The sequence below is a fragment of the Ruditapes philippinarum genome, unplaced genomic scaffold (genome assembly GCF_026571515.1).
Source record: "Ruditapes philippinarum isolate M1 unplaced genomic scaffold, ASM2657151v2 ctg1031_1_1_1_1, whole genome shotgun sequence".
Classification (NCBI taxonomy): Eukaryota; Metazoa; Mollusca; class Bivalvia; order Venerida; family Veneridae; genus Ruditapes; species Ruditapes philippinarum.
Window position 1 is genome coordinate 344,288 of NW_026853822.1, and position 22,509 is coordinate 366,796.

General features: G+C 30.7%; 2 protein-coding genes across 2 annotated transcripts in view; both read right to left on the reverse strand.

Annotated features, from left to right (window-relative positions):
* LOC132738045 (beta-microseminoprotein-like) overlaps positions 1-22,509 on the reverse strand; it is a 60,403-nt gene that overhangs the window by 6,708 nt on the left and 31,186 nt on the right. The gene's annotated exons all lie outside the window — the stretch shown is intronic.
* On the reverse strand, positions 352-11,016 carry LOC132738065 (thrombospondin-1-like). The gene is made up of 5 exons (XM_060725491.1): positions 10,641-11,016; positions 9,742-9,820; positions 8,434-8,610; positions 3,647-3,826; positions 352-644 (listed from the first exon to the last, which is right to left on the reverse strand). The coding sequence occupies exons 1-5, from the start codon at positions 10,974-10,976 to the stop codon at positions 469-471; spliced, it is 948 nt and encodes a 315-aa protein (XP_060581474.1). The 5' UTR covers positions 10,977-11,016; the 3' UTR covers positions 352-468.

The following is a 22,509-nucleotide window of genomic DNA, read 5'->3' on the forward strand; positions in this document are numbered from 1 at the left end:
GTTGAAAGAGTAAAAACATACATGTATGCTTTAAAATGATGCAATAAAATTTTGAATGATGCTTATCACCTTAAACCATTACTAAATGAACTAATATGTGATATAGGTAGAACAATCTAAATTCAATAAAATTGCCCTTTCATACAAAATGCTTTAACACTGTACTGCTGTTAAAATGCAAATGATGGCTCAGCAATACGGCCAACTAGTAATATTATCGAACTGTAACAAGACACTAAAATTAAAAACGGTTTGGAAAATAATTTAAAAGGGATAAGCATATCGGAGACTAAATGGGCCTTTAATAATGATTAATATCTCAGGCACAATTTGGCAATATTCATCGGAAAGGCTTAACCTAATATTGTAAAGTGTTGCTTAAAAGTTAAAAGTTGTGTTATGCTTTTTTTTATTTTGCATACTGGTATCTGAAGCAATACGATATGCATTTAAACTTATACAATATGTCTATTGTAGTACTATGGTAACTTTAATCATATACATGTATTCATTACCTTTTGTACAGTTATTAACTGTGTTGTTGTATTCAAATAGATGGTGACAGAAACATATTTCTTCTATGCACACACCTTCTGTTTCTATACAGTCTGTATTACTTGAACAACTCTTCCCATGCGTCGGTGCTTAGAAATATTACAATACAGTTTAAATATAAATTAAACATATTAGATAGAACAAGTTAATTGACACATGCATCTCCTTGTATGTATGGGCCTTTAATAATGATTAATATATTGAACTTTTAGCTTTAGAGTTAATTGACACATGTATTTCCTTGTATGTATGGGTTTGATTGTTTTTTTAAACATGATAAAGTTCATAAATCTTGGGTTTATTGACATTAATACTGATACATGCTGAGTCAAAACATGATGTTTGGGTAGGGAAAAAAACAACAAAGGAGCATCTAGGTAAGATTTAGGCGAACAGCTTTGAAACGCTTTTTAGTTTCGGGTAATTTGTCACAATTAGAATAATTATTCAGGGAAAAGGGTGTGATCTGAAATTTTGCACACAAGGTATTGGTCTTACCCTAAACATACAAGGAGATGCATGTGTCAATTAACTCTAAATGTACTTGTTAAATTGTCAGAGAAATTGAAAAAAGAACATGACGAGATTTTTATTTCAAGTCCTTGATATAAATTTGTTGAAAAATGTGTACTATAACATAATAAGTTTTCTTATTCTAGATGGTAAGATACATTCCACACACTTGTTAAACACTTTTGAACCTTTGGAAAACAAAATATTTGTAATATAAGTTCATAAAAAAATCATACTTATACATTACAAAGATAATACAGTCAACAATGGAAATTTTAACTATTCATACAGCCTGTCAAAATTGTAATTATCTCTGATTGTTCATTTTATTTACGGATTTTTTATCCATGCCCGAATACAACTCATCTACAAATGTATAAAATCTTCACTGAGGCACTGTCGTGTAATTTGCAGGAAGTAATAGTGACTGTACGAGGAATAAGGTCTGGATAGTATTTACAGATCCAGATGGTGATCTGAAGACCGAGAGAACGTAGCGATTAAGTTTTAAAAAGGCCAACCGTGTCTGTAAATACTATGCGGACGGTAACTATCTTACCTAGATGTTCCTTTGTTGTTTGTTTTCCCTACCCAAACATCATGTTTTGACTCAGAATGTATCAGTATTAATCTCAATAAACCCAAGATTTATGAACTTTATCATGTTTAAAAAAACATTCTAAAGCCACTCAAAGATACCTACCGGTACGCTGTTGTAATTCGTAGGTGTTATTTGAAAGTTCTCGTGTTTTTTGTGGGGTTTCATTACGTACTAAGGTCAGGTAAATATACTTGTTAAATTGTCACAGAAAATGAAAAAAGAACATGACGAGATTTTTTATTTCAAGTCCTTGATATAAATTTGTTGAAAAATGTGTACTATAACTTACTAAGTTTTCCTATTCAAAATATGGAATACATTATCTTATATATAGTAAAATTCATGGTAAACAGGTAATCAGGTTTATTTTGTAATATCAAATAAACATTTATTTTCAATGGGAAATACGTGACAGGTTTCTATGAGCAAATGTAAATGTAGATAAATTTTATTGCTTTATTGCACGTTTCCTTTGTTATTCTCTTTGTTGTTTTCTTTCTTTTTTTAAAGTACTTATATTATAAACATGGGAAAAGGGTCAGAGTATTACTTTTTGTAATATATATACAGTATAATATATATATAAACAAAGAAAAAAATACTCCAGTTTTAGGATAGGAATCTATGTTTAAGTATACATTTGTAAGAAAATTTCAGCGTTATTGTTTTAAAATGTTATATTATGTATACACATGTAAATATATTCTTTGTAAACAGGTAATAGCATCAAAAATTGATGATCAGAGTTGATGTCTGGTACTTTTCAAATTATAATGTTTTTTTTTTTCTGGTAAAACAACTGAAACAGTTTTGAGAGAAAATGCCGTATACGAAACACAAACTATACTGTTACTGAACATAATACTTTGGGAAAGAAATGTGGCGATTTTTTTTTATTTTGAGTCGATGTGCACCAATTATCACCATTTATATCTCGTAAATTAAATGCAGAATTGTAAAATTTAAAAAATCTTGTAGTATTGTGCAAATGTTTGAAGAAATTTAGTAGTTCGTAAAATGTATCCGATATAACACAGCAGTAAAGAAATTTTATTGTCTAGACTTATACAAATTAACATGTCAATTAAAAGGCATCAACTTCCCAAGAGGATAAACTAGTATTGAGAATTCAAAATTTAAGTTCTTAGATTCAAAGCTGCTTTGATTTATTAGCAGCCCAGGAAGATCGGATTGATGATAAAGTACATAAATTACAGGTAGAATGTGATTAATACGAATAAATGCTGATATAGAAAAACAAAAGAGTATGTACGTCAGACAGTTACCTCACTCGGAATAGGTTTGCAAAGTATCTAAAGACTTGGGTGGCCTTTAAAAACCTCGATCACTACGCTCCTTGGTCTTTAACCCGCCACCCGGGTCTGTAAATAATATGCAGACCTATACCTCAGACGGAAACGTATGGATCATATAAGGAGGATAATACCCATGTGTAACATGATGAGTTAAACAACAACTACAAAGTCATTTCTAAGTTTATTTCCATAAATACTACAACACCCCAGGCCATTTATTTTTTTATTTTTTTTATTATTATGATCTTTTCTAATCCCAATCTCTCTATCTCTTCTCCCCCCCAGGGGAGGACTGTGTATCGATAATATTAACGCAGAAATCAATTAACCAATCACTAGTAAGGAGGCGTTCCTATAATCCAGAAATTTATCAATATATCTTCTAGAGTACGATCAGTAGAATCTTAAAACCAATAACAACAATAACAATAATATCAGATGTAACTTTAAAGGCATATTGTTACACATGCTTACTAAAGAACCTTACAAAATAAATAAGTGTTATTTAGCCTGTGTATCACTGGACGCTCTCAAGATACAAATTTAAAAAAAATGAAAAGAAAGAAGAAAAAGTAAAAACGAACAAAACATAAAAACATTCCTGAAAATGATTGTACTGTATTAAGGAATGAAATATTAAATATCAAGAGCTATTACTTACTAGGACAGGATTGGTTATTACAAGTAATAGTATCAACATCAACATCCCCTTTATCACAATTAGATGTACCGTTGCCTTCTATGCGAAGAGAGCACTCCCTCGTTCTTGATTTTTGTCCGGACTCACAACTTAAACTGCATGTGCTCCATGGTGACCATGAATCCGCCCAAGTATAGTTAGCTTTAAACCAATGATGATTGTGAATTAAATCAGTTTTTAAATGAAATTTCGTTATTTCTGTACTGAATAATTATGAAACTAACCCTTTTTAATATACATGCACATCTTAATAATGCGTGATTCTGATCACATTTTAACATTTTTGTTTTGGTTTTTTGTTCTTTTTACATGAGTTTACAATGGAATGTGTTCAGAATAGACGCCACTTACTTCTCTTTATATAATTCACATCATTTAAAATGTCATTTCTAAAGTTTTGATTACAATCCTTTGTATTTTATATTGTATTAAAGCACAAACAGAATTATTATTTAATAAAATAAAACCCTCGATCTCATTTTATTTAAATGTGAAATTCATTTTCAATTTACATGTACTATATAAAAGAAAAAGTACCGGTCACCAGAATATCTAACATCAATATTATCTAATGCTAAGAGAAACAGTGGGGGAATAGTCATTTATGTGAGAAACGAAATAAAAGAGGGACTTTCAATAGTGAAAAACAGGCATGATACAATCGTTTGGATGAAACTTGACAGGAACTTCTTTGGAACCGTAGATGATATATATATTGCAGGAGTATATATGTGGAGTGATGTATCTCCTATTACAAACATTATCGATGATGATTTATTTGAGTGTTTACAAAATGATATACATTTATTTGAATCTAAAGGGACAGTACTAGTAACAGGAGACTGCAATGCGCGGACGGCATGCAAATCTGATTATATATTGTATGATAGGTTTGTACCAGAAATAGACGAAGACGATTATTGTACAGATACACCAATACAGAGATTTTCATGCGATAGTGTAAGTAATGTGCAGGGAAATAAGTTACTCGATCTATGCAAGGGGACATTACTCAGAATTGCAAACGGGCGTTTAGGGAGCGACTGTGGTAAAGGCGCATTCACATGTTATAATCGGAATGGTTCCAGTGTGATCGATTATTTACTGTTAAAGGAAATTAATTTTAACATAATAGATGATTTTAAAATACATGATTTCAATACGTTTAGTGACCATACACCGATTAGTTTCGAATTAAATACCAGTAAGTTACAGAAAGTCAATTTCACTTCTCGAACAGAACACATACAATGGCGTAATGAAGAAAAGGAAACATATCGCGCAGGCCTGATAAGCAATCTGTTAAACTTTGATAATTTGTTAGACGAGTCGGGAGAGGATCAAGCTTCCGTAAACAGAATGGTGAACTCTTTTACAAACATTATACGTAACGTTGCAGACCCACTTTTTCGGAGAACCGTTTATACAGGACAACAGTTTGTAAATAACAGCAAAGACGACAGTTCTAAATGGTTCGATAATGATTGTAAAATTGCAAAAATAACATATAAAAACGCATTATACCAGTTTAATAGGACACACAGTGAGGAAAATAGAATAGAGTTATGTCGATGTAAGAAAATATATAAAAAATTGTTAAAAAGAAAATGTAGATCCTATAATTTAAAATTAACGAGAGACTTTGAAAATCTTAAAAAATGTAAACCTCGTGAATTTTGGAGGTATTTCAAAAATAAGCAACCTAAAAGTGCCAATAATATCCCTGTTGATGAGTTCAAAACGTATTTTGAAAACATGTATTCTGACGTCAATGCTAATATTCATACAGATGCTGACAATTTCAATGTCAACCATGATTTTGATAATGTTATACCTGTGTATCCGGAATTAGACGAACAAATTACTTTTACAGAAGTGCGCAATGCAATCAAACGTTTAAACAAACATAAAGCGGCTGGTGAGGACCAGTTGTTAAATGAGTACTTTATAGAAGCATGTGATATTTTGTCCGGTTACATAACTGTATTGTTTAATAAAATTTTAAATACTGGTTACTTCCCAGCTGCATGGACAAAAGGCATCATAATACCATTACATAAAAAGGGCGATAAAGATGACGTCACAAATTACAGAGGAATTACTTTGTTAAGCAATTTAGGTAAACTATTTACATCGGTTTTAAATGAGCGTATAAATAAGTGGTCCGAGAACAATAATATTGTATCTGACGCTCAATTTGGGTTCCGCAAAGGCCGGTCCACTATTGATGCAGTGTTTGTGTTGAACTCATTGATACAGAAGTTTATTAACGAAAACAAACGTTTGTATTGTTGTTTTATTGATATGAAACGCTGTTTTGACTCTATTTGTAGAAATTCTCTTTGGTATAAGCTTCATAATATGGGATTAAACGGAAAAATTCTACGCATTATTAGAAATATGTATCAATCTGTGAAGTCGTGTATACGTTCATGTGATAATATGAATTATTCTGATTTTTTCGACATCGCAATCGGATTACGTCAAGGGGAGATAATTTCCCCGATTATGTTCTCCTTATTTATTGAAGATCTTGAGCTATACTTGCAAGATAGAGTAAACTGTGGGCTTACTTTAAATGAGTTATGTATCATATTATTACTATTCGCTGACGACATGGTTATTCTAGCAACAAATCCGTCTGATTTGCAATCGTCACTAAATAAATTATATGAGTATTGTAATACTTGGGGACTACAGGTAAATGTAGATAAATCAAAATGTATGGTATTTAGAAAGCGGGGAGGCTTGAAAAATAGGGAAAAGTGGTTCTACGGTGAAAATGCATGTATTCTTGAAAATGTTAATGATTTTAACTATTTAGGTGTTACTTTTAACTATACAGGAAATTTTTCATTAAATACCCAAAATTTGTATGGTAAAGGTTTTAAAGCAATGAGTTCACTCATAGCAAATTTAAAGAAACACGATACGTTGCCGAAAGTAGCCTTACAACTATTTGATTCGTTTGTTAAGTCTACAATAAACTATGGATGTGAAATATGGGGTTTTGTGAAATCAAAACAATTAGAAACTTTACATATTAAATTTTGTAAGATATTATTGGGAGTGAGACAGTCGTCATGTAATACTGCCGTTTACGGAGAGTTAGGGAGATATCCCTTGTACATAAATAGATATGTTAGTATAGTTAAATACTGGCTCAAATTATGCCATAGTGAAAATGTTATTATAAAGGCTATAGTTGAGTCGGACTTAATTGATTGTTTAAATGGTAAATCCAATTGGTTTACAAATGTAAAAACTCTATTGTCTAAATATGGATTTTTATATAAATGGAATGAAGTTATAAGCACTAGAAATGTAAACCTTCCTATCGATTATGCGTTTCTTAGTATGTTTAAGCAACGTTTGATAGACGAATTTACACAAGAATGGCGAACTAGTATCAACAATATGGAGGTTTTAAATTTGTATAAATATGTAAAAGATACATTAGAAATGGAACCATATTTAAACAATATCGCATCTCGTAACTTACGGATCGGATTGACAAAGTTGCGTATATCCGCACATAGTCTAAGAATCCAGACCGGCAGATATGGGAGAGATAGATTAGAGAGAAATCTTAGAGTATGTCAAATATGTAATGGTAATGAAATAGAAGACGAGTTCCATTTTGTTTTTAATTGTCCGGCATATCATTCTATTAGACTAAAGTATATCAAGAATTTTTTTAGAACAAAGCCAAGTATGTTTCAATTTACACAATTGTTGTCATTTAAAAACAAGTCAATTATTGTCATGTTAGCAAAATTTATACATGAATCACTAGAAATACGTACGAGTAGATTATTACGATCCAACAACTGATTTACATTTAATTGTTTGTAATATATCATTTGTAAATATGATGCTTGTTAATGACAAAGATGTAAAATTTTATAGATTGTATAAAGCACATCCTAAATGCATTTTTCAGAAATATATAATTTAAAACAAAGAAGATTGTATATATCAAAACTATATGTATAAGAAAGTGAGCAAACGATGGATTAGAATGAGTATTTTAAAATAAAAAAAACATCAACAGAAAGTGAAGCAATCGCTCATATCGAGCGAATTTTCAAAAATGCTACATTCATTGAAGAAAAAAGTAAAGTTAATGTTACTACGAAAAATGCATATTATATGATAGTAATCCAACAAGTGCTCAGTGTTTTAATTATAACTTATACTTTTTTATGGCATTGTATTTTGCATATGAAACAAAAAGAAACATATGGTATCTTTTTACATCAATCGAATTGTTGGTAGAATATTAAATGGCATAAAAAGCATAAAGCAAGCGAAAAAATGTATGATTAATATTATGCTGATTTAAAATTAAATAATTTATAACGCAAAACATGTTATTATAAATTTTAGCGAAACGAATTGATACCATGATGTTTCTTATTACTTCTGATGATATATGACATGATATAAAACAAACATGGTTACATGTATAGTCCATCACCATAAATATTAGATCAATTTAATTTCTTATATTATTATATCCTAATCCTTTTAGTATACATAATTGATATTTGTCACAATTGTATGTTCTATGTACACCTATATGTTAATTTGTAAAATGTAGTGGCTAGCCACTAGAAACTGTAAAGTTTATGTGAAATAAATTTGTTCGTTCGTTCGTTCGTTCATATATATAAAAAAAAATATATTATCAGTGCTCAGGTCAAAAGTGTTACTTACTAGGAACGTATGATAATGTATATTCTTACTTTTTACACATTCTGTCACATGGCTCCATTGTCCGCTGTGAAGACATACAGCTACAGGTTCTTGGCCGTCGTTCTTTGGTTCGTATCCGGGATTACACATGTAACGAATCTTGTCACCAACTCCCCTTTGATTCCCAAGAACTGTACCATTTTTCGGGGCTTTGGTGTTGATACACTCTTAAATCATAAAAACAAGAACTTATGAAGTAAAAGGTAATTTATATTGATCGTATATATAAATTCAAAAATAAAAATTACAAAAATTATTGTAAAATAAAAAAATAAATAAAAACATAACAAACAATTTGAGAGGTATAATTATAGTTCCTCATCAACATCATCTCACAGCATATCGCGGCGAGTAATAGCCGCGACTTTTTCATAGAGACATTTCTCCGCATAAGTCGCGGCTTTTTACAAGGTATGCATCAAACGAAAATATCGCTTTTCACGACAGAGATAGTATCTATAAGCGGCGACATTTTATACAATTTCGACATACAATCTCGCGACCGCGACATTTTATAAACTGTCGGTACAAGTTCTCGCAACTTTAAAATGAACTGTAAGGGTCACCATAATATTTAACAGTAAGAAACTTGCAAAATTCACAAACAGATTTAAATGTTGTTATCTCGATTTTTATTACGTGACATACTAGAATTTCATACCGATAATGAGCACCGTAAGCTTGATTAACAAGTTTATCAGGTTTGTAAATCACAAATTTTCACGTTTATGAAACTTAATTCGGAGAGTTTTCATCCGCTTTGTGTGCATAATATACAACTTGAATTCATTTCTATTTAATTTCGATAGTTTGTCACGCATGTTTCTGTAAAGCTGTGCATCACCTATTGTTTAGCCCTTATATATTTCAATATTTTTTTATTCACCAAAGAAAATACTCTACCTGATATATTACCTTTTTTTTCAAAATACCAACACTACTAAAATAGCTAACTCAGTGATCAACAGAAACAATGAACATTTGTTTGTATGTTTTGTTTTGTTTCACGGCGCAATTTACAATAAGTTATATAGCGCCGAAATAGGAAATATGATGTACGCTAACCTCAGGTGTTACAACGTTACAGCAACACAATGGGTTTACGCTCACCTGCTGAAGCTAAGAGATGCATATACTCCAGTAAATCGAACTTATCCAGTCGTGTTTTACGATTAAGCAGGATTAAACGGGGGTGTAATTCTGAAGTTCAACCCAACCCTTTAAAGCGACCCATCAGAATGAAGTGGGAAAAAATAGAGATAAAATTTGTATATAATCGTGTTATGATAAATCTTTACCTTTTATGTTACACATTCCCTTTATGGAACTTGCTGATTCACAGACCTTCCCGTTGTCACAACCTTCTTGACAAGGACTCTGAAATCAGACAAATTGATTATTCAAAGCATTAAAAAGTATATCTAACAATTTCATTTAAAGCATGTGTTTTTAAATTGTCTAAAATCAAGTTGGATTATGAAGGATAATTGCATTGTTATGCTCGTTGACGAGTTCTAAAGCCTTTTACTAAGACAGCAAGGTGAAAAAACTTCTCTTCTTTACAATTATATCGAAAAGTTAAGGTAAGGTTCAAGAGAATGTATCTGTATATTCTTCCATTCATTTTAGAAATAGTTAGAAATATGTCCACGGATGCCGAGCCCACATTCAACTGTCTACAGACATACAGTAGGATAGTAGCACAACTTCAAAAGCTGACTAAAATTTCTGTAAAGTTTCATGACACTAAATCCAATACAATATGGGCTCCGCTCGACTGAAATAAAGACTAAAGCTCTAGCACCTTAAGGGGAACATGTGACACGGCATGAAATGAATGGATGGACTAACGCACAGAACAAATCTAAATTCTTCCCAAACGAATAAGGGCACAATGTGTAAATGAACTATAAAACCGTTACTCTGTAGTTTAAAACATAATAATATAAATTGTGTAAGGTTTAGACTTTTTTTAAGATAAATTTAACATAAACAAATCAATCCAGTCTAGTGACAACTGTGTTAAATTGTTTTTATCCAACAATACATGTAAGAATGGTGGCATTTGTAAAATACAAACACACTTTCTAATACAAACAGTTTATTTATTATTACATTTGTTTTATTGTTATATTATTGAAGAAGAATTTAAAAGGATACTGTTAACAGGGTAATAGACAGACTAAGTGTAACCTACCTTCGTCACGTTGATGTTGTCTTTTCTAACATAAACACACTCGCCGGGGTTTGACTGATCCGTTTCTGAAGTAAGGAAAAGCTCACATCCGTTGATTTGATTTCTATAGATAAGAGAATTGCAGTGGTCCCGTGCACTGCACTCTGCCACACATTGTTCGATAGTTATACCTACTATAAACTGAAATCTGTCTTTATCAGATTTACACCAATTTTCGTAGGTCACAAAATACTCTAATTCAAAATTGTTAATTTTCACATTTTTTACTGTAACAGCAATAACTGTTTCAAGAACAAGCAATAAAATAAACTCGCATTTCATCATTCTCAAAACCATTTTAACAATTCAAAAATCACATCTTGATCACAATGTATTCCAAGCATGTCCGATGCTGAAGCTGAATGTAATGAAAATGTCTGTGGCTAATACTAAATCATTGTTCAATGTTGATGCATAACGACGTGTGTGCGTCAGTATTCAAAAGAATTATTAAACATTATTCCAAAACAAAAACAGATTCACATAAAATGCAAACTATGTTAAACAGGGGACTCTTGATATTTGATGCCAACCCAGAACTTCTGCACAAATAGATTTTTATAACGTTTCATTTTCAGTTGAATAATAAATGCCCGAAATGTGATGATTATAAAATGATAGCATTTAATTAAAATTGTAATTTAAAAACAAGACATATATCTTTCATTGCTTTTATCGATCTAAAAATTTTGATTTAATGCGTTTGTACTGTCCGATCTCTATGTCAAACATAATAGAAATTATACTAGATGGTAGAGTAAAGTAACTTGAATAATGCATGAGAATGGTGGTTGAAATTGTCAACTTAAAAATTTTTATTAATACATTTTAGACAGTGGAAACTAAATTTTAGATAAAACTTGAAAACTAATTTAATTTAAAAAATAATAACAGATGCCATTTCATTAAGTCATCAACACCAGTGGCCTGTTACTAAATTTAAATTATTCTCGTTTAAATGTCAACGACATTTCACAATTGATTCTGATCGACAGGTATCTTAATTATTTACATAATACAAATGCATGCTTTTTTTCCTATGCATACTGAATGCATTTCCTTTTAACTTGATACCATACATGCACGTACGTTTGATGTTGTATTGATTAATGGTTAATATAATACCAAGTTGTGAAACAACATAAAACAATCATTTGTCGCTGACCATGCCTTTATTACAGAGGATCTCAAATAATATAACTCGTGTAACCAGACAAGTGAATATATTTCACGACATATACAGTCCTGTAAGAGACGATTCATTTAAGGTCACACAAATGTATAATTTATAAATATCGACATTACAGAATTACAGAATTAGCAAAATACAAAACTCTCAAGAAATACAATCATCATATTACAGATTGATACACATTACTACCTATACATATATCAATATTTATACAATATTCAGCACAATAAGGTTTTGATTCTTATTACGTTTTTAAATATGGCGGATGATTGGAAATTGATGTGATACGTTACCGATTAATTGATAATAGAGAAGAGGTCAATTGAAGCAAGTGAAGTAAAAGACGTACTATAATTAAGAAAGTAAGACGAATTTCTGTCATCCTTACTATCAATAGGACTACTATTTAGACTGATGACTTCATTCAGGTGTTCAAATTATATTTAAGTAAATTAACGCAGCATGATTTAATACACAATGTGAATAAATTGAGTGTCTCTTATTTAGGTATTGTTAAGGCATACCTGAAATAAAAACAGATATATTGTTGTACCCTATAACATATTTCCCCCTTTCTTAATAAATGTCGAAAAAATGTTGCATCGCCATTGTCGTATATGTTTAACATAGAAACAAAAGAAATGCTCAAACAACATGAAACAGACAAAAAAAACAAAAAGGAAAATACTTTGATACCATAAACAATTACAATTCATTCTTCAAAAACCTCTGAAATAAATTCGTGTTACAACAGACTCAATCAAACCGATTCTGCAATGTTCATATAATTTTGTTGTGATTAATTCTTCCAGGGATCACTTTGTTTTCAGATTTTTTTACCACGTCCTATTTCAAAATATGACATTATTTCCAATACATTAATAATATGAATATTTTATTAGGAATAAAGAACTTAAATTTCAAGCTGTCAATGGAGTTTTCCAGATGTAAGTATCTCCATTCTGTATTATGTTATAGTATGTTATATTTCACTTCGTCACATGAGGTGATCATAGCATGATGGTAGTAAATGCATTCCAGTCATTGAATGAATACTGCATATTTAAACATCAGAAATCAATCTATACCAGGAATGGATATTAAAGCATTTTTTCTTATATCTAATGACATTTCGCGAACAAATGAGCCTTGTGCAGTAACAAAATAGCTTTGTTTGTTTAATATAAGTATGTATCACCAATAACCTTGTTTTCAAACACTAATAACCTTGTTTTCGACTAATCTAGTGTAGTTATGATACCCATCTTCACTCCAGTAAGATAAAATATTAAGATACCAACAGGAATCACTATTGGCTAAATGAAACGAGTTCCAGCAGCAACTGTTGTTGCATTGATTGGGTAAGAGCTTTTGACTCGGTAATGTGTAAGAAAGACTCTCTAAACTTATACAAACTCGAATCTGAAACGGAATCAGACAAATGGTGTTTAAAATGGTTGGGTCGAGAAGATGATGCTTTTTAAGATGGTTTATTATTATACAGAAAGAAGAAATCGACGGTCAAAAAATGAGAATATCACGCTAAATCTTATAAGCCTTATATTCTGTAAGAAAGACCCTCATGTCATATCTTTTCAATCTAATAATTACTTGATTTATCATTTGATTTTGAAAATTAATTATCGATGAAAATTTGAAATGAATGAACCTTTTTGATTAATGGTTCGTGATTTTACAACGCATTTATAAGTGTAAACACTATTTGCAAATCAATCAACATCATCGATTGCGTAAATAAATGGCGAAACAATTTCTAATAAATCAGCTTTTAGTTTTCAAAAGTTAAAATGATGAAATGTATGGCACAAATTCCAGTATATAAAAATAATTAGAAAAAAAACTCTGTGTATAATTAAGTACATGTAAATTGATTACAAATTCGCTGTCGGTCACTGATACAGAATATTTGTTTACATTACTGCACGTTTTGTTCAACTTAAAGAGAAAAAATGGTAAATGCCTCAAAGACATACAGTCCAACCTCAAATTGTAGGAGACTGAACATTTGCTACGAATATGCAATGAGTTCAAAAATCGAAATTAGGATATAGTGACAGACGACAACTATTCAACTTTGGCCATACGCCAGTCATAGAAAAAGTACCGTTTATAACACACTTGTTTCAATTAATCAATCGAACATAATAAATGAACAACAAAAGATGCGTACAAATAAAATTTTATTGGTATATAAGACATAAATACTTGCATTTAATTCCACAATATACATGAAAATTGTCGTTGTCTTCTTCAAGTATTAAATATAACAACATAGGGATTTTAATCATATTTTAGACATGTTTTCACAATAAGGATATCTTGTGTTTAAAATGCACTGATTTAACTGTCTAATAATTAAAAAAAATAACTGTCACCAGTCAACATAATTATCTAAACAATAATCAATTACTAAATAAATGTTTAAAGATCTGAATGTTATAGTTAGTCTATACTCTAAAGATGTATAAATTTGTATATTAAAACGAGCAGTGCTGACATAAATAAATATTTAAGAAATAACAACAATCTGCCTCATTTTTATGACTTTACGCCATTTTATATGTTTATTATTGTTGATTAAAATATTCGGCTGATGATATGCACAACAAACCTTGAAAGCGATCTTAATAAATGAAATCATGGAGTTTGTAATTGCTTCTTTAATATTAATGTTATTATTTGTATAAATCTTTATATATATTCTAACTTTATTGCTAAATTACAAATTATGCCTTTATTTGCCGCTGATAAATCCAAATATTATTTGGATAAAAAAATTCTTGACTCCAGACAATAAAATAAACGCTTAAAGCGTTAAAGCGTTATTGTCTATGGGCAAAAACGATTTGAATCATGTTAATACAGCTACTTCGAAAAAGTATAGTCAGTTTCATTCAGTGTTACAAAGTAAATCAATAAATATTTTCATAAGCTAATAAAAAGAATCCATATTGAGTTTTGATGTATTTAAGCATAAAATGAATTTCAATGAATTACTAATATCAAAGAGCCAACGGGTCCAGATTGTAGATAATAATTGCTATTGATTTTTGTCTCAAAATAGGGAAAAAGTTTAAAATTTATACTACTGTAACGCATCGACTTTATTTTTCATTGCCATCTTTTTACCCCACAATAACGGGGCCCTTTATTATCTTTAAAGAAAATATCCCCAATCATCATCATTATCATCATCATCATCGTCGTCGTTGTCGTCGCCGTCGTCAAAAACAACAGCAACAACAACAATATCATTGTTATCATCACAATGATCATATAGTTTTTTGTATTAATAGCAACAACATTATCAGAATCCTCAGTCTATTCTGATGAACATTTATAATTGAATTTTAAAATATTGATATGAAAGTGGTTATAATTTAAAATAATAATGTAATGTTCTGTTTAATTAAGCCTGCTCTCGTAGGATCCCTTTGATTAATTGAATCATAACTTCAATGTGGCGGCTGTAAAGTATTTGATTTTAATTATTTATCATGTTTTTGTCGTCTGGAATTATTGTTTACAGCTTGTTTCATTGTATTTTTTTTGTGTAGCAAACGAAGTTGAGATTAGCTGCAACATGTTCCTGTGTTGCAATTACTCATGGCAATGACAATCATGGAACGCAGATAAACGAACTATCCACTTTTTTAAATATTTCATCGTCGAATTGCATCATGCCAAAAAAGACCTGTGCCATATTAAAATAAACATTAATATTTTAAAGTTATATCTTTTGAAATTTGTAATAGAAATCAATTGCTATTTGAACCTTGAAGTGCTTTAGAAACACATTTTACGTGCTGATGATATCCGTTGCATTATCCTTTCCTAGAGTATATTTTGTCCCTGTAATGGTTTTGACTGTTATGTATGCAAAACGTGTTAAAGTTACTAATATAAGTATACTCAAATTGTACTTATATTTAAAAGTGACAGTATTATTATTTCGTTGATTTTTATATAGCTCTTTTTCTTAAAATTTGACGCTATATATCTTGCGTGAAGACTTTTACGATTTGTTTTCATGAATACCACTAACAGTGTAGTTTCATACTTTTGTACAAGATCTTCAGTCACCGAAACAGTGTAAAAAGTGAAACTCTGATATTACATTCTTACTGGTTTACGAACTCTTTAAGTATATTACCGTACTTTATTCCAGGTAGAAGCTAATACCTAAATAGAACATAATCTTAGTTATAACTTTATAACATCAAATAGAGATATTTTAGCGACTTAATAATGATATGGGTGCTGGGGAAAGTGATTTGAAGTAAGCTACTTAAAGTAGGCCTTCGAGAGCTAAGTTTTGCATAGATAGATTGAGAGATTTATTTTTAGGTATGGTATACATATACCAAAACAACCTGATGTAAGTTTAAATACTCATATTAAATTTAATTAAAGATACAAGTTGTCACACAAAATAGACGAATGCCCCTAAAAAAGGTATTGTAATATTGTTGAAAGGTATTATGAAAAGAAAAGAGAATTAACGTTAAACTAATTGCTTAAAAGTGTTCTTGTGATAATAACAAGCTTACCATCTTGACCGTGAAGGCAGGGATTTGGGACTTAAACACACTTAAGCTCAATTCGGTGTTGTGTTGTCATTTTTATAAATTTAATATGTCACATAATTTAAAAAAAAAAATAATATTTTTTTACAAAATATTTTGATTAAAATTTGAACCTAACACGAAAATAAAATCTTATTAAAATTAAAATCTTATTGACTACTGGTTCGTTATTTTACAAAGCGTCATTTTTTACAAGAAACATACATTAGATTATCATATTTTTATTTCACCTTACATCATCGATTGCATAAAGAAATATCAAATGTGTGTTCTGATGACGGTATAAACATCATGCCAACTTCAAATAAACTTTGCATACGCTTTTGGTAAAATATAAATAAAATATAGAAAAACAAATTCAATATTGCTCTTTAAAATTTAAAACTGTGACGAAATGACATTTAAAGGAAGTAAGCAACATTTAAACAGAAGCAGTAAGTAATTGTTCACTTTCATTGTTAATAATCCGCCCTAAAAATAGCAAAGAACATCCATTTGAATGAAGGATAACTCCAAACACGAGAAATGTTTAATGCAGATGATTATGCATTGTTTAAATCATTTTACAAACTAGTTTTCATTTTGCCTCTGTTTGTATGAAAACTGTAGAAAAAAATCTTTAATGAATGCTTAAGAAGTTAAGCAGAGGAAACAACAATGTATAATAACGGCAATTAGAGACATTTGAGCTTTAGCGAGTCATCATTTCATCGCTTCGAATTGACAATTTCAAGATTTAACATCTGGAAATCACGAATTTACGATCTCAACTTCCTACATTTACGATTTAATAATGTCTGCTTAATACAATTTCATTTTTCTATGTGACATCAAATTAATTACAACAATTTAATTGTACTGCATATCACTAGCTATGAAATTGCCATTTAATGAATAAAGGATCTTACATTACTTAATTTCATTTTAATTTATTTATACTAGTCAAACCTGAAGTGTGTCAAACGATACACCAGGGACTGGTTCAAACGGAATTCGATGAATCTAAAAAAAAAAAAATTCAAAACTGTCTACTTCAAATTTATTTGAATAAAATATCGTCAAATAAATTACCAGAAGTTTAAATCATAATTTAATTGCACAGCACCTTGTCAATTTATTTTAATTGTAAATGTTATTGGATTGAAAAGCATAATGTTTAATATCGAAAATGAACTTAGTCATTAATATTTCATTGGTCTACTTTATGTTTGTTCTATGTACAGTACCTATAAAAAATGTTCTTGATACTATTTTATTGCAGCAATAACAGGTTTTGTAGTGTTAGCCGTTTGAAATAAAGATAATAAATATATAGCATCTGTAAGAGTTTAAGCAGGTAAAGTGTCCCTACTACCCAACACACTGATCATAGCCTATTTTTAAAAACGCAAAAACGCACTTCTATATTTTGTGTCTATTTTGTTTCACGTGATTTCCGGAGCAGGTTTGGAATAAGGTGCACTTTCTCTGCCAAAACGTGTAGTATTTTTTGAATAGCATCCGCATGAATTTGGAAAAAAAACAACAACTGTAATAAAGAACACAATAAGGCTATACTAATAAACACATTTACATGCTTAACAACATCCAAAGACTATACCGTTGTATGTAAATAAGATATTACCTCAGTTAGTGCTATGAGCTATATTTGCAATGGATAATATATAGCCATACGGCATGACAAATATGTAGCAATACTGCTGTAATGACTGTTCAAGGGACGATACTCTCCTTATCATTACTTCTCGTTATCAGTACTAATTAGTTCCCTTGAGTAAAAGTAATATGAATCGCTTACATACTAAATTTCTAATATGAATCGCCTTAAATAACCTTAACATTTTTACACCTTACATAGTTATAATTTCTATTGGCGAATCGAACCAACGGAAAAATTCCGCCTAAAATGAACATTTCGACAAAAGAAAGGCCAAAAAAGATTTCCAGCAAGGGATAGCTAAGACCCCTCGAATTTTATCAACAGCCATTTTGTTAAGAACTCTGTGAATAATAGCAAACGGGGGAACGAATAAACCAAAATGATCGCAGGGGAGGTTCAAGAATCTTGAAGATTGTAAAACGACGCAAACCGTCAACTTGTTATTGTCCAAACATGCTTTCAATCATTTGCAAAATATCATATTATATTTATTACGTATTCCCCAATCATCAAACTATTTTAATCTAGGCAAATATTCTGTCTTGTCATTCGCAGGACCTTGGAATCCACTCCTTCTTATTGCGATGGAATTTACACATCGTGTGTCTGTAAACCACCTGACCTTTTGATATTTTAATATATGACCTAATAACAAAGGTAACTGGTATTAAGCTACTCACTTTCTCCAAGTAGAGGATTTCAAACTCTCTTCCTCTGAAACGTTGCCATGAGAAACGTTGTTAATCTTACTGACCTCATACCCATACCCCCAATATTCAGCCTATTGCTCATAGCCTATTTTTTCATGTTAGGAAACTATCAAGCTAGCTTACGGGGAACTTTGGTGGTTCTACTCAGGTTCCCGTTCGTGCCTGAAATAATCCACGGAAGGGCACCTGAGGTCTTCCTCCATCAGTAACGCTGGAGCATCGCCAAATGACCTATACAGTGTCGGTGCGACGTAAAACCCAATCAAACAATCAAACGAATAGCGCATTTTTGAATACGCAAAAGTTCACAACTATATTTTTGTATGTATTTTATGCACGTGCTTTCCCTTAGCATGTCTGGTATAAGGTGCACTTTCTCTGCCATCATGTCTAGTAATATTTAAATAGCATCCGCATGAATTTGGAAAAAAAAAACAAATGTATTAAAAAACACAATATAGCTAAACTAATAAACACATTTACATTCTAAACAACATCCGAAGACACTACCGTCGTATGTAAGTGAGATACCCCAGTCAGTGCTTTGAGCAATATTGGAATTGGATAGTATATAGCCATACGGCATGACAAATATGTTTGAACAGCTTGAACAGTTTATTGAAAATGCTGGGCCTCTTAGAGGCATCAGTCACATTTACAATAATATACATATAATATGAAATATCATAAAAAGAGTTCCACAAAATATATTTATGTACTACATAGCAAATATAAATCAAAACGAAAGTGCTACATTTTGAAAATAAGCTTAGCTATCAGTTACTTAAATGCTGATAATTTTTACAGAATACTGCAAGTTTTAACAATATACTCCTATTTGTGCTATTCATTAACACATAAAACTTGATTGTATTAACCTTAGTACTATACTCTCTAGTACATTGTAATATATTTTTTCTTTCAGTATTAAAGAATTGACAATTAAATAAGTAATGATATTCATCACGAAGTGAGCTAGTATTGCATAAGTTACATACTCTTTATTCTCTTGGTGTATTACAATTTATGGTTCATACATCTAAAGCGCAATAGTACTAATTTAACAGCTAAATGAGATGGTAAAAAATCTAAAAACTTTTCATTTGTACATGTGCATTCTATAATTCAGACATTTACTGGATTCTGACATTTCCCTATGCCAATTTTGATTGGACTGATCTTTCAGTCTATTTTTAACAATTGTCGTAAACAATGGAAGAGAAGTGAAACATTTTTAATCCAAAAATTTGATAAACCCAGTGAATCTGGTAATTTACAAACACTATTCATCCATGGGAGTTTCAACACATTTCTACAATACAAAGTGTGTAACATATCATACAAGATATGGCTTATTGATTCTTGTTTGCAACTAAAAATCTAAATTCAAAAGCACAAATCTGATTTTTTTACTTTTTATATGAATAGATAAAGGTAATATCCACAAATTTCCATAAAGCATATAATTTGGAGTAATTTGTTTCAAATTTAATATGTGTTTATAAAATTTTAATTGAAATCTATCGTGTCAATATTGCTGTAATAACTTTTCAATAGAGGATACTCTCTACATCATTATTTCTCGTTATCAGTACTATTTAGTTCTCTTGTGTAAAATTAATATTTAGCGCATTCTAAATTTCAAATCTGAATTGCCAAAAACGCGCTTGGTATTTTAACACATAACATAGTTCTGGTTTCTTTTGGCAAATCGAACCAATCGACACATTCCAGCCTAAAAATATACATTTGAGCAATAGAAAGGTTAAAAGAATAGCAGTCTTCCAGCAAGGAATAACCTCGAGCTTTATCACCAGCAATTTTGTTAAGTACTTTGTGAAAAATAGTAATCGGGTACGAATAAACTGGGGAACAATATTTTGCGAAAGCATGTACAGCAATACATGGCGGTTCCAGAACCTCGATCAAAACAGTCAGCGAGTAACTGCCCAAACTTTGAATAATTCTCAAAATATCATATTATATCTATTACAATATTCCCTGGTCATCAAACACAGTTAATCTCGACAAAAAGTCTGCCTCGTCATTCGCAGACCTCGGAATCTACTCCATCTCCAAAGAAATAAAATGTTTCATACAAACACTAAAAAATATGAAAAGTAACATATTGCAGATCTTTTTTTTTTCTTCAATAAACTTTTAACAGCGATTGATTTGACACCTTTGTTTTCTGTAAACAACTTGACCTTTTGATGTCTCAATATATGACCTAATAATAAAAGTAACTGGTATTCAGCTACTCACTCTCTCCAAGTAGGTAATTTCTTCCTCTGATCCTTCGCCATGAGATAGCCTACCCTGTTTACCTTACTGATCTCATATGTCTTGCATCTAAGTACATAACGTTAGTAACACAAAAAGACTGCCTCATTTGCTTGTTATTAATGAACGCTAAATGCTCCTTCCAAAACAATACAATTGTAAACCCTCATCACTTATGCAATTAAATGAATTTTAATGATGGGCATTCAAAATGTCTACCCTTAGGTATATTGTCATGATTAGGAAATGTGATATATTACAACTGACATAAATCTACCTTACTACACCGGCGACATGGTTCCTTAAAGCCTCCGAGTACTGTATCTTCTTAACTGCCAAGATTGTAGCCAAAACTATTTTGAACAAGTTTACATCTGAAAAACCTGAAAACCTAGACTCTGTTTATCATAGGAATCTACACAGTCGAAACCATAAGTTTCCCTTCTGTCCGTCATTCATTTATCAATGGCCTGCATAGCTTCCTAAACAAATAACAAGCAGATGATAAGACTTCTTATTCTAAAAACTGCTTCCACTAGTGTTCACTATATTGACTTCACGTTAATCGAGTGTAAGTATTTTCTTACCAGAATTTGAACTGATACTGTCAATGGATAAATAACATAGGGAATGGGGAAGGGCAGGTATATTTTTGGATTATATGTCTATCTTAGAAATCATGAATTGCTTCAGATACAAGGTTAGGTTTTGAGATAGCAGACTTGTTATTTTTACAAAATATTCCATTTGGTGACGAATACAGAGGTTTATTTTATGCTTTTCAGTGGATTACTGATTTATCCGTGAAAACCATATTTGATGATTTCACAGTGAAAATCATCAAAATTTAATTTCACACTTTTAAATGACAAAACTACTTTTTAAAGATTTTCCCATGTGGTACCTTAGTTTTATTTTATTTTTATTTTTTTGCTGACAATTCTGGCAATGCCAGGCTGTTTAAAGAAAAGCAAAACTGAAATTGATAAATAACTTAAATGTGAAAAATAATAAAAAGAAGAAAACTTACTTCTATTCATTCAAATGCCAATCACCAAATTTCGTCTCTAAATTGTTTTTGTTTCTTTTGTACAGTATGAGAAATACATTCCTTCCACATGCAAAACTGCTCTTGATGACATTTAGGCTTACTCAAGTATCCTTACGAGCAAAATCTGCCGTATGCTTTATGAAAAATTGGTAAACAATGACAGCCTTCAGCTCGAAGAATAAGTCAACAACCCAGCGTTACTGTGCCAGCTTCTAAGTTTTCCATTTTCCTAGCTGTCTTTTTAAAGTTTTCACATATATCAACACTTATTTTTTGTCTGTTACAATCCTCAAATAAGTTTTCTTTCTTTTAAAAAGGTGTTTGACT

Excerpts from the sequence above, each read along its gene's own strand:
- LOC132738065 (XM_060725491.1), bottom strand. The coding sequence starts at position 10,976 with ATGGTTTTGAGAATGATGAAATGCGAGTTTATTTTATTGCTTGTTCTT. Across the intron at positions 9,821-10,640 it reads ACAACATCAACGTGACGAAG|AGTCCTTGTCAAGAAGGTTG; the intron begins GTAGGTTACACT and ends GTCTGATTTCAG. Across the intron at positions 645-3,646 it reads TAATAACCAATCCTGTCCTA|CACCGACGCATGGGAAGAGT; the intron begins GTAAGTAATAGC and ends AATATTTCTAAG.